This window comes from Aristolochia californica, unplaced genomic scaffold, assembly GCF_029961685.1.
Source record: "Aristolochia californica isolate CCGP_79_NKW_82.1479 unplaced genomic scaffold, dmAriCali1.0.hap1 SCAF_5, whole genome shotgun sequence".
Taxonomy (NCBI): Eukaryota; Viridiplantae; Streptophyta; class Magnoliopsida; order Piperales; family Aristolochiaceae; genus Aristolochia; species Aristolochia californica.
The window spans coordinates 41,472,239-41,483,515 of record NW_027182214.1 but is presented as its reverse complement, the minus strand read 5'-3'; the positions used below and the strand labels follow the sequence as shown (position 1 = coordinate 41,483,515).

The following is an 11,277-nucleotide window of genomic DNA, read 5'->3' as shown; positions in this document are numbered from 1 at the left end:
GAAGCGTCGGGACGACTTTCTCCTCCCGATTTTTTTTCTTCTCTCTCCCGCTTTCTTCTCCCTTTCGACTTCGTCTTCGCCCTCTCTTCTCCCTCTCTTCTCCCTCCTCCCTCGCGGCCTCCCTCGCCGAAGAATGACGGCGTCAGGTGCTCTGCACGCTTGTCTCTGCCGGTGAGAGATTCCATCGAGAAGTCGAGACTCGAGAATCGAGATCAGTTGCGGAGAGAGATCAGGGCAGAATAGGATCGGAAGCGTGAGAGCTCCCCCGCCGTGGCTACCATGTCGGACGGAGACAAGCACCTCAGAAGAATCGCAGAATCTTTCAAATTTCAGTTATCTGAAATTTCGTTCAGGGTTCACGAAAGACACGAGGCGTCTGCGGACAACTGAAGGGGTCCACAGGTCGTCGGGGTTTGGATGGTATTAGAGGACACCGAAATTCGGAATCAGACACTCGCCGGCCTTACGACGAAGACTAACGAAATTTCCCACCTCTTGCGTGTACTCCGACGCACGATTATTTGCTTTCTACATCCGTTAAATAAATCCAATAACAGGGAAGGGGAAAAGAGTATACAATTTTAATTTCTGCTATCTGATGATGATTCTTTTAATTTCTTCCAAACGCGTGTGCGTCACGGTGTACCGCAAGGACAGGGACGTGAACGTTTCTTGTTGAGCCTCCTGAGTCCAAACCTTTGCTCCACCTGTTACCTTTCTTGTCATATGAACATTCCTAAAATCATAGGTTGACTGACTTTTGGAATTTTTACTTTTCTCATCTTTTCTTCCTCTCTGATCTTACCTTTTCTCATGTCGCATTTGTCCTTATTTATAGAGAGCAGCCGGTCTCAGGCAGCTGTTGTTGGCGTCATTCACACGTTTGATACATGGAGATCGCTCCGGCGTACCTTCCTCACCCTCCTTCGGTGCCGGGATGGCTCAACAAAGGCGACAACGCCTGGCAGATGACGGCCGCGACTCTCGTCGGCCTCCAGAGCATGCCCGGCTTGGTGATCCTCTACGGCAGCATCGTCAAGAAGAAGTGGGCTGTCAATTCCGCTTTCATGGCGCTCTATGCATTCGCCGCCGCTCTCATCCTTTGGGTCTTAGTTTGCTACCGGATGGCGTTTGGTGATAAACTGCTTCCCTTCTGGGGTAAAGGTGCGCCGGCCTTGGGTCAGAAGTACTTGGCTCGTCAGGCGAATGTGCCTCAGAGTATTCACCATTACAGCAATGGGACCGTGGAGACGCCGAGGAACGAACCGCTCTACCCCATGTCGTCTCTGGTTTATTTCCAATTCACCTTCGCGGCGATTACGCTCATCTTGCTCGCAGGCTCGGTCTTGGGCCGCATGAACATCAAGGCGTGGATGGCTTTCGTTCCTTTGTGGCTCACTTTCTCTTACACCGTCGGAGCTTTCAGTCTCTGGGGCGGAGGATTCCTTTACCACTGGGGCGTCATCGATTATTCTGGTGGCTATGTCATTCATCTGTCTTCCGGCATCGCTGGCTTCGTCGCGGCCTACTGGGTAACCGCCCTGAGTTTGACTCAGTTATTAAACACCCGTAGTTCTCCTTTTCGTTCTGTAAACACTCCGTACCCGATCTTTCCATTTATATGACAGTAACAACGCCATGCAGGTAGGGCCGAGGCTGAAGAGCGACAGAGAGAGATTCCCGCCGAACAACGTCTTGTTGATGCTCTGCGGGGCGGGGTTTCTGTGGATGGGTTGGTCCGGTTTCAATGGCGGAGCGCCGTACGCCGCAAATGTTGACGCTTCGATTGCAGTGCTGAATACCAACATATGTGCGGCCACCAGCCTCCTCGTTTGGACAACTCTCGATGTGGTTTTCTTCGGGAAACCTTCCGTGATCGGCGCAGTACAGGGGATGATGACCGGACTCGTCTGCATTACTCCCGGCGCAGGTATGAATCCGAATCCATTTTTTGACAGGAAAAGTGGAAAACTCTAGTTGGCGGGTTAATCTAATATCCGAGAGTTTGACAATGGATTTGCAGGGGTAGTGCAGGCGTGGGCGGCAATGGTGATGGGCATGCTTTCAGGCAGCATTCCGTGGTTCTCAATGATGATTCTTCACAAGAAGTCCACATTGTTACAAAAGGTGACATCATCTCTTACTATTCCGTGATCTACTGGGATCCTTTTTCCAATAATAGACCAGGTCATCGTTCTTGACTCCATGTTTATGATATGTTAGCTTCTAGAACTGATCATCATTTTCCACTGTAATCGCAGGTGGACGACACGCTCGCGGTGTTCCACACCCACGCCGTGGCAGGTCTTCTCGGCGGGGCTCTAACAGGCCTTCTAGCGGAACCAACACTCTGCAATCTCATCCTGCCGGTCACCAATTCAAGAGGCGCCTTCTACGGCGGCGTTGGCGGGGTGCAGTTCCTGAAGCAATTGGTGGGCGCTTTGTTCGTCATAGGCTGGAACATCGTCTCCACCACAGTGATTCTTCTCGTCATAAGGCTCTTCATTCCCTTGAGGATGCCCGACGAGCAGCTCTTGATTGGAGACGACGCCGTCCACGGAGAAGAAGCTTACGCCTTGTGGGGCGACGGAGAGAAGTACGACGCGACCCGGCACGGGCAGACATCTGTTTACGGTGATGACATTCAAGTCCGACAAGCCAATGGTGCCCGCGGCTTCACCGTTCAGTTATAGACAACGTCGTCGTCCTTTTCTTTCACTCTTCCAGTGATCACTAGATTACATTGAGTTTGTACAATTGTGACTTTACACACTTTGAATCTCTTTCGTTGACAGTTTCTTGTTCGTCCTTGGAAGTTTTGAACACGATCTGTTAATTTCATTGCCAGCTCTATTAGTTTACTCCTCCTGAATTCTAGACCTACGGATTGACTTGTCGAAGGACGGAGACAATAAGATCGAATCAAAGATCGCTTCTTTGACCTTGTAGATGCAAGACAAAAACGAACAGAACTTCTCAAGTATCTCCTTCTCACTTGATTGGAGAAGATGAGCTTTTCAGCGGCCCATCCTTTCTTTATTGGGTCTGCTTCGCTGTCTTCTTTTAACTACAAATAATCACAGGAAATGATTTAATGGAAGACCACAAATTAAAAGAGGCGGCTTTAGATGACTGTGAATGACTGACTATGAATGACTTTGACGAGTTTCGCCGTCTGCCATGAAAAGGAGAGAACTGAAGAATCGTCGGACGCCTCCTTTGACCCCCATCAAATCTAGTTGTCACTTCTGAAGTTGTGTTAGAAGAGATAATCAATTGCGATTGTCCAAATCCCTTTGTTCAAGTCCTAATCTGACTAAATTTTTTTGGCATCCAAGTAACACCTTGTTTTTAACTAAGTTGGGTTCGGAGTCATAATTTCTTTGAATTTTGGTCGTCGAAGACATTGACGCCCCCGACCTGGGCGGCGCAATCGTGCCCTAGTGTCACTGGATCGTCTTCAACATTCCGACGTTGAAGGGTCAGCCGGAGGGCTTTCTCCCAAGGATCGGAGGAAGTGGGTGGAGACTGTGGACCCCTTCTCCCTACTCATGGACATCGGATCCAGTTCAGGCTTTTTGCCTCGGATGACACCATGAATCTTGGAAAAAGGTGACTCTCTATTTAGTTTTTTCCTTTTTCGATGTTTGGGATTTTATTACAAGATCGACCCGCCGTTTGTGTTTTGTTCACTTACATATGATGGTTTACAGGTGACCAAGGTGAAGCTGTTGAACGCCATTAATGGGGTTTTAATCAGAACATTGCTTGCATATTTTGTTTCATTGTGCAAGAAATGGCAGTTTTTTTGGTCGTCGGAGACTTTTTTGTTAAGATCTACCCACTTCTATATATGAGTGCAGCAGATAACAGAATTAAATACTGATTAGATTGGGCTAACCTAGTTTGATATAGACTGAACGTAACAAATGATAGAAAATTTCCATTCAAAACAAAATCCCTTGCCTTCGTCTGTCGGTCGTGAAGCATACCAGTTTTCGTGGTATTAAAAATTAAATCCCAGTGCGCTCAATCGTGTTGAGCTATCTGCCGCTCTAAGATCTTTCCTTATTAAATTAGAAAGTTCTCAATTCAAAGAAAGTGGAGCAATCAGTTCTCACTCTTTTCCTTTTCCTTTTCGTCTGAAGGCGTAAAGCTCAGGGCACAGAGCATCGCGTTCGTTGGAACAAAGAGGGGGAAACAGTTGCTGTGTATTTCATCATATCATGTGTATGAAGTAATTTTTTAGTTTCGAAAAAGGAATTCATGCCCAGAGAGCAAGAACAGACATTGAAGCTGATCCAAGCACCAAAGCAACATAAGAGGCTTTTTTGAGCCACAACTGGGAACTCATCAATTTGTTGTGGAAGAAATCAGGGGATATGAGATCAACAAGACCCATGTAAATCAAAATGCCTGACGAAAGCGACCCCAGAAGTCCCTCTAAAATCAGTGCATTGGGGCTACTGTCGTCATAACCAGTGAGGTAGAAGACGAACATTCCCATGAGAATCCCCATGGGCGTCGTCACTGCAAACATCAAACACATGTAGGCTGTAGTGCTGACACTGAAACCCGCCTATAGTGGAGAGTGAAGAAGAAGAAGAAGTAGAAGAAGAAATTAGCCAGAAATCCTCCAGCTTTCAATTCAATTGGTCAGTGAAAGGAATTGATCAGATGGTGTTTGTGTTCGCTTACCTGCGCAATGCATCCTCCAAGTCCCATTCCTTCGAATATTTGGTGGAAGGAGAGAGCGGCAACCAGAGGCCGAATTGTACACTTATTCTGGGACATGCCCAGAGTGACCCCGATGATGACGGAATGAAAAATGATCCCAATTTCGAGAACTTGGGAGACTAGTCTCTCCTTCAATTTGGCGAGCTCGTCCGTCGGAGAATCGCCGCAGTGGAGGGAGACGCTAGAGCCCAGTTGGATTTCGGACCGGACAGCGTGTAGTGGGAATGCTCGGCTTGGGAGCTAGCGACGATATCAACAAGGAGGGCGACAAGGGCTCCAATCATCGCCACAAACCCTGAGAAAGGGAAGTCCTTCCAAGGGTGCCGTGAGCCGACCTGACAGTCGGCGAGGGCTTGGAAAGCGTCAGGGAGGACATGAACAAGGGAGGTGGAGAGAATAACGCCGGCGGCGAAGCACTTGATGACAAGAACGATGTTGGTGTAGGCGGGCTTGCCCTGAAAAAAGCGGGCGAGGGCAACAGGGGAGGAGATCCCGAAGACGCTGGTGATGAAGATGAGGAGAATCGCCAGGAGCTTGAGGTGGGACGCGGCGGCGCTGTCACGGCACGTGGACCCACCGGCGGAGACGGTGATGCACGCGGTGGCCATGGCTGGGGGTTTCGGGAGGAGACTGGAGAGGCTTCGGCGACGGGGCGGTTGCGGGCTATGTGTATTTTCCACTCGGACCAAGATCGTGTGGAAAAAGGCAATCCGTGGTTGGGTGTCTTTGTCTTTTGTGTTAAAAAGAGAGCTCTTCTCGGCCGTTGGATGGGGATTGAGGTGCATACCATTTAATGTGGGGGGTCCAGTGTTTTGAGGGCTTCTGCTAAGGTTACGACTTACGAGTCATGTCGGATGAAGCTTTTTATACAAATAAATCAAGAGAAATTAAAAATGAAACTAGTCCACTACGCTCAGCCTCAATTTTCGAGACACGAATGCGAATCCCTGTTGCATGTCTTGTAGATGATGACGAAGGTATAAAATTTAGGAATTGAGGATAATATTTACCGTGATTTTTATTGATGAGGAGATATATATTTATAGAATTATAATAGTAATAATAGAGATTACGACTCTTCTTTAGAGTTTGAGTTAATTTGGTACTTGTATTTCAATCATTATCTTTATCTCTATCATGCCCCCACAAAATAGAATTCCGAGAGGAGTGTCCAATCTTGGACTTCAAGAGAAGGAAGCGTGTTCGCGGAAGCTTAAGGATGAAAAGAGCAATGACACTGGTGGCGACTGGGGCGGACGGAATCACTTCGTTCAATGGAAGAGCAACAACAGTGATAGCGACTAAAGTGAATGAAAGAGTAGTGGCACTGGTAGTGGCTGGGGCGAACAAAATACATTATCCGGTGAAGATATGTAGAAGAATAGCAGCACTGGTAGCAGCTGGGGCGAACGAAATCTCATCATCCACGAAGAAGTTTAGTGGTGAGTTAGGTAGCCTGGCATGGTTTTGCTGAGGCGATGTAGGGGGAGGCTGGTGTGGTGCCGGCAAGGGTGGTTGCCAGTAGAGCGGGGTGATAGTGATAATTGGCAACAAAGGTAAATCTCAATGGAAATCAACGGGAGGAGAAGAGCGAAGTGTGGAGGATCTAGCTGATAGGGGTGGTGACAATGATGGAGTCGTAGAGGAGGGAGAGAAAGGCGCGGAAGGGGCGCATGGTCCTTGCCGCCGATATGAAGTGGGCGACTGTGACAACAGAGGTAATCTCTATGGCGATGGCGGCGAAGGTTGGAGATTATCTTCGGCGACAACATTGGGAGAGCTAAAAGAAGGGTGGGCGGTGTAGAGGCTTTGTGATGGCTCAGCTAGACACGAGTGTGCAACATCGGGCAATGGGATTACAGTTGTTTTGGAGGTGGGATGGTCGAAGGTTGGGTATGATGCAATGGTGGGAGAGAGCAAGGCGGACATGTCCGGGAAGGCTGAGAAGGTTGCTATTGTGATCGTCGGTCGATGGAACTAAAAACAAAGAAGCAGTGGTAACGATGGGAGAGGAATCGGACCAGAGACAATGGTGGGAGAAAGGATGCAGCGGCAACAACAACGACTGATCGAGAGCTCTGATACCATATAGAATTTAGGAATTGATAATAATATTTGTAGTGATTTTTATTGATGAGGACACATGTATTTATAGAATTATAACAATGACTGTAGATATTATAACTCTTCAAAGTTTGAGTTTGAGTCTATTTGGTACTTCTATTTGGATCCATATCCTTATCTCTATCAAAAGGGAGCAAAAAGGAAGTCTTCCCTTCTTTGACATAGTCTTTGCCTCTCCCAAATTTCACTTCCCTTTAAGACAATTCTCACTTCTCCCAAATTGGAGATGAAAATATGCACAATTTGGGTAGAATTTAATGAGGAAGAAACTAAAGGCCCATGTTCCTTATGGAAGCATTTAAAGATGAGGGTACATTCTCATTTCCTCAAAGGATGAGAATGTGAATTCCTTCATTGATGTTTTCCTTTGTAGCAGTTGGCAAAGACTCTTTCCCTGGGGGGCAAGGCTAGGCTTCGCCTTCCTCCTTTATGAAACCAGGTCCATGGAAGAAGTTGTTAGGTTTGATGAGGAACAAAACTATGGGGGGTGAATGGGTTTGTTAAATTATTTGGTAATTTTTTGCTTCTTTTGATTTTTTTGTTGAACCTTTGTATAAGTTTTTATAATTTTAATTCAGTTTTGCAATGAAATTATTAAAATCAAGATTCAAGAACTAGTAATAATTTAAGCAACAAGCCCACCGTAGACATACAACGATTTATAGTGGTTCACAATATGATACTATCTTAGGGGGGGTTAGTCAACTTGAAGGACGAGATGATCTTCAACCACATAACACCCTTCAACATTTGAAGTCGTTAGTGGAGCTCAGATGAAGCTTCATCTCGATGCAGGGGATGAAGGGGTCCTTCATCTCCACGGTTTAATGTCGATCATGTGGAAGAAGGCCTTGTTTGATCTTCTTTGAATTGAAGGACGGGCGACGATTGGTTTTTCCCCTCTCTCCTCGCACCCCCCCCCATCGCGCGTCGTCATTTCTTATTTTTTCTTCCTCTCTCCCGCACTCCCTCTCTCGTCTCCCTGCGCCCCCTATATCGCTGCTGCCAAAATCGATCTCGTCTTTCGTCTCCGGCCACCGTCTCAGTTCCCTCTCACCTCCGGCGTTATCTCTCGGTCTTCTCTCGGCGTCGCCCTCTCTCTCGCACCCCCTCTCTCGTCTCCGTGATGCTCTCGCTTCTCTCTCTCTATTCCCTCCCGACCTCCCTTTCTTCTCTGTCTTCTCCCTCTCTTCTCCCTTTCGGCCTCCCACTCCCTTCTCTCTTTGGCTAGTCTCCTTTCCCCCGAAAATACCTTTCGATTTCGTTCGATTTCCTCATTTCCATTTCGATTTTCTTCGATTTTGGACATTTGGGCATCGATTGCTTAATATCTACTTCGATTAGACATCGATTTCACCCTTCAGCTTCGGATTTCCCCAAATTTCAAAAGGTAAGCCTAAACCCTAATTTTTTTCATTAAATTAGTTTTTTATTTGATTTAAATTTATTTTCAGTGCGTAATTGGGGGTTATTTGTGCATTATTTTGGGATTTAGGGTTACGGTTTATAGTCTAAATCCTTGATTTGTGTATGGATTATTTTTAGGGTTTGCTGCTCGGTATTTAAGGGTCCAGTAATTAAGGTTTAGGGTTTATGGTTAAGGATTTATGGTATTTTAGGGATTAGGGCTTTTAAGGTTTAGGGGGTTTAGGGTTTTTAAGGTTTTGGGAGTTTTGTGTTTTTAAGCTATAACGTTTTTTGGGTTTAGGGTTTGGAATTAGGGTGTAGGGTTTAAGGCTTTTAATGTATTAAGTTATGGAATTAGTGTTTAGGGTTTAGAGTTTAGTAGGTGATAGGTTTTTTAAGGTTTTGGGGGGGTTTGTGTTTTTAAGCTCTAGGGTTTTTTGGGTTTAGAGTCTGGAATTATGGTATAGGATTTAGGGTTTAGGGCTTCTAAGGTTTAGGGTATTGTGTTATGGAATTAGTGTTTAACATTTAGAGTTTAGTAGGTGATAGGGTTTGACTTTAGGGTTTGATGGTTTATGGTTTAGGTTTTATTAGGGATTATTTAGTCCAATTCAAACAAGGCTGAGTCGCCTACACGAGCGTCCATTAACCAATGAAACCCGACCCCCATCACTGACGAGGTACAGTTCGTAGTGACTGCGAAGTTATATGGGGCTCTACCAAGGGTGTTCGGTGAATTTGGACTTGATGTGTGTGTTTTCTCATTGTTTAGTGTATATGCAGTCGTGAAAATAGTTTAATTAATTTTGAAATGTTTTAGAATGTTGTTGAGGATTTTTGAAGTGCTATGGAATATTTTTGCCATGTGGTGAGGAGATTCGGGTGTTATACATATCCACCACATGGTTTTTTTTTTTTTTTTTTGTGGTTTCGATTTAACCTTTCGGCTTTGATTTTTCTCAAATTTCATATGGTAAGTCTAAACTCTATTTTTTTTTATTAATTTAGTGTTGTATATAATTTGCCTTATAGACAGCTACTTGTGATTGATACATCCTACTTTTGATATTGTTGACTAATGCCATTTCAACCATTGTTCTAAGATTTTGTTTTCCAATCTTATTTTTTGGAGTAGGAGACTTTTGAGTCCGGAGGCCTGCTTGAGAATGTCTCATTAGGGCAATATTTATATCCCTATTCAAAAATTTTAGATTGTTAAAAGTAAACTAGTAAAGAATTGGCCCTTTTTTTTATACCATAATCACAGATTTATTCTGGATGTTCTTATTTGCATGTCAGGGCATTGTGGATGATGTAACAATTGCAGTATTGAAGGAGTTGCCTCCTCTACAAGAGAAAGATCAATCAAGGGGAAGATTTGGAGATCAATTCATAAGAGGAAATGGGCGAGGAACAACTAGCATGAAGAGAAACAATTATAGTTTGTAAATTTATAATGGATTTATAGTTTTTATTTGGGCGATTGTAAATTGATAGTGATATTTCATTTAATTTTGTTTGTTTGATTATTGTATGGAGTTTATTTATAATGTTATGGAGTGTATGGAGTGTTTAGACTATTTTATGGAGTGTATATAAACAATTCCATGGAGTGTTTATGGAATGTATAGACAATTTTATGGAGTGTTTATGCAAGTATTATGTATATTGATTATGCCCAATTTTAAGTAGAGGTCATACCGAATTTTATACAGGTATTATATACATAGATTATGCTCAATTATAAGAAGAGGTTATGCCCAATCTTATACATGTATTATATATATAGGTTATGCCTAATTTTAAGTAGAGATCATATCCCATTTTATGTAAAATGTATACAGACAACGACGATTGTGATGGATTTGAGGATGTGGGTAGCCAAGTAACATGTTTTCGGAGGCAGAGTGCGTTAGAATCCACAAGAGCCGCACAATTTCAAGATGTCATATCGACTTCTATGTGGAACGATAAATGATGGTTTTATCTTATTACTTTTAAACATGCGTCGTTTATATGTAATAAACTTGTAACTTGATGATTTTAATATTAAAGGCACGAACTCGTTATTTAAATAATCTTTTTTTTAGGTTATTAATAAAGTTGTATATGTATTTATTTATTATTTTTGTTCAATTTTATTACTATATTAAACTTCATAGTAAGTCTCTGGTAAATAAAATATAATTAAAGTATGCATTTGATTAATTAATTACTTTTAATTTTGTCAAAATATATTATTAATTAATACCATGTAAAAAATCTATCTTATGTTATTAATATAAGATTTTTTATTCATTAATCATATTTATTTTTTATTTACTCTATTGTATTAGTGATTTAATAGTGGTAATTAAAATATTGTTAACTCAAACACTTGGTTTAATTAACTTATTTTTATAATTAATAAAATCAATGGTTTTAAATTTCGAAGATGAAGATGAAGATGAACTTGTCCACACTAATACCCTATTTTGAAGATTTCAAAGATGAACTTGTTCACACTAACACGAATTTCGAAGATAAAGATCATGTAGATGCATAAGATGAATATGAAGATGAAGATCAAATTTCCAATTCGTTGACTAACACCCCCCCCCCCCCCCCCATTTGATTACTAATTCACTCCCTAGTGTTTGTAGCTTGGAGTTAATTCAATATGTAAGTTTTGTCAAATAACATTTATAGTAAATTGCTTTTGAATCTAATTACAATGCTACCTTTCTAGGGACTTACACCACTCAATTGATCACATCAACCAATTTGCAAAGTTCAACCTCACATATGAATAATACAACAAACCAAGTTATCCAATCTGGACCCACATAGGGATTTTTTAACAACTAGCTAGGTTATACAAGCCTAGACCACTTAGGGATTTGAAGTAGCTCACTAGGCACATTCCTAGACCCGACACTAGGATTTTTAGCACGACTTGCATATACTAGGACTTATACCTGACAACAACAATAAATGATGCTTCTCAACCTTATCCCCTACTGTCACATA

At 43.1% G+C, this 11,277-nt stretch overlaps 2 protein-coding genes across 2 annotated transcripts; one reads left to right on the top strand and one right to left on the bottom strand.

Annotated features, from left to right (window-relative positions):
- The first annotated feature begins 887 nt into the window (after nucleotides 1–887).
- On the top strand, nucleotides 888–2,781 carry LOC137966287 (ammonium transporter 2-like). The gene is made up of 4 exons (XM_068812869.1): nucleotides 888–1,532; nucleotides 1,645–1,930; nucleotides 2,024–2,127; nucleotides 2,262–2,781. Exons 1-4 carry the CDS (start codon nucleotides 891–893, stop codon nucleotides 2,691–2,693), a joined length of 1,464 nt encoding a protein of 487 aa, XP_068668970.1. The 5' UTR covers nucleotides 888–890; the 3' UTR covers nucleotides 2,694–2,781.
- Nucleotides 2,782–4,243: 1,462 nt separating this feature from the next.
- LOC137966626 (zinc transporter 6, chloroplastic-like) lies at nucleotides 4,244–5,388 on the bottom strand. The gene is given in 3 exon segments (XM_068813306.1): nucleotides 4,244–4,579; nucleotides 4,699–4,940; nucleotides 4,943–5,388. Coding segments are annotated over 3 exon segments (960 nt in total). The 5' UTR covers nucleotides 5,346–5,388; the 3' UTR covers nucleotides 4,244–4,264.
- Nucleotides 5,389–11,277: the final 5,889 nt, after the last annotated feature.

Coding starts and splice junctions, on each gene's coding strand:
- LOC137966287 (XM_068812869.1), top strand. CDS start 891: ATGGAGATCGCTCCGGCGTACCTTCCTCACCCTCCTTCGGTGCCGGGA. Junction 1,931..2,023: donor CTGCATTACTCCCGGCGCAG/GTATGAATCCGA, acceptor ATGGATTTGCAG/GGGTAGTGCAGGCGTGGGCG. Junction 2,128..2,261: donor AGTCCACATTGTTACAAAAG/GTGACATCATCT, acceptor CTGTAATCGCAG/GTGGACGACACGCTCGCGGT.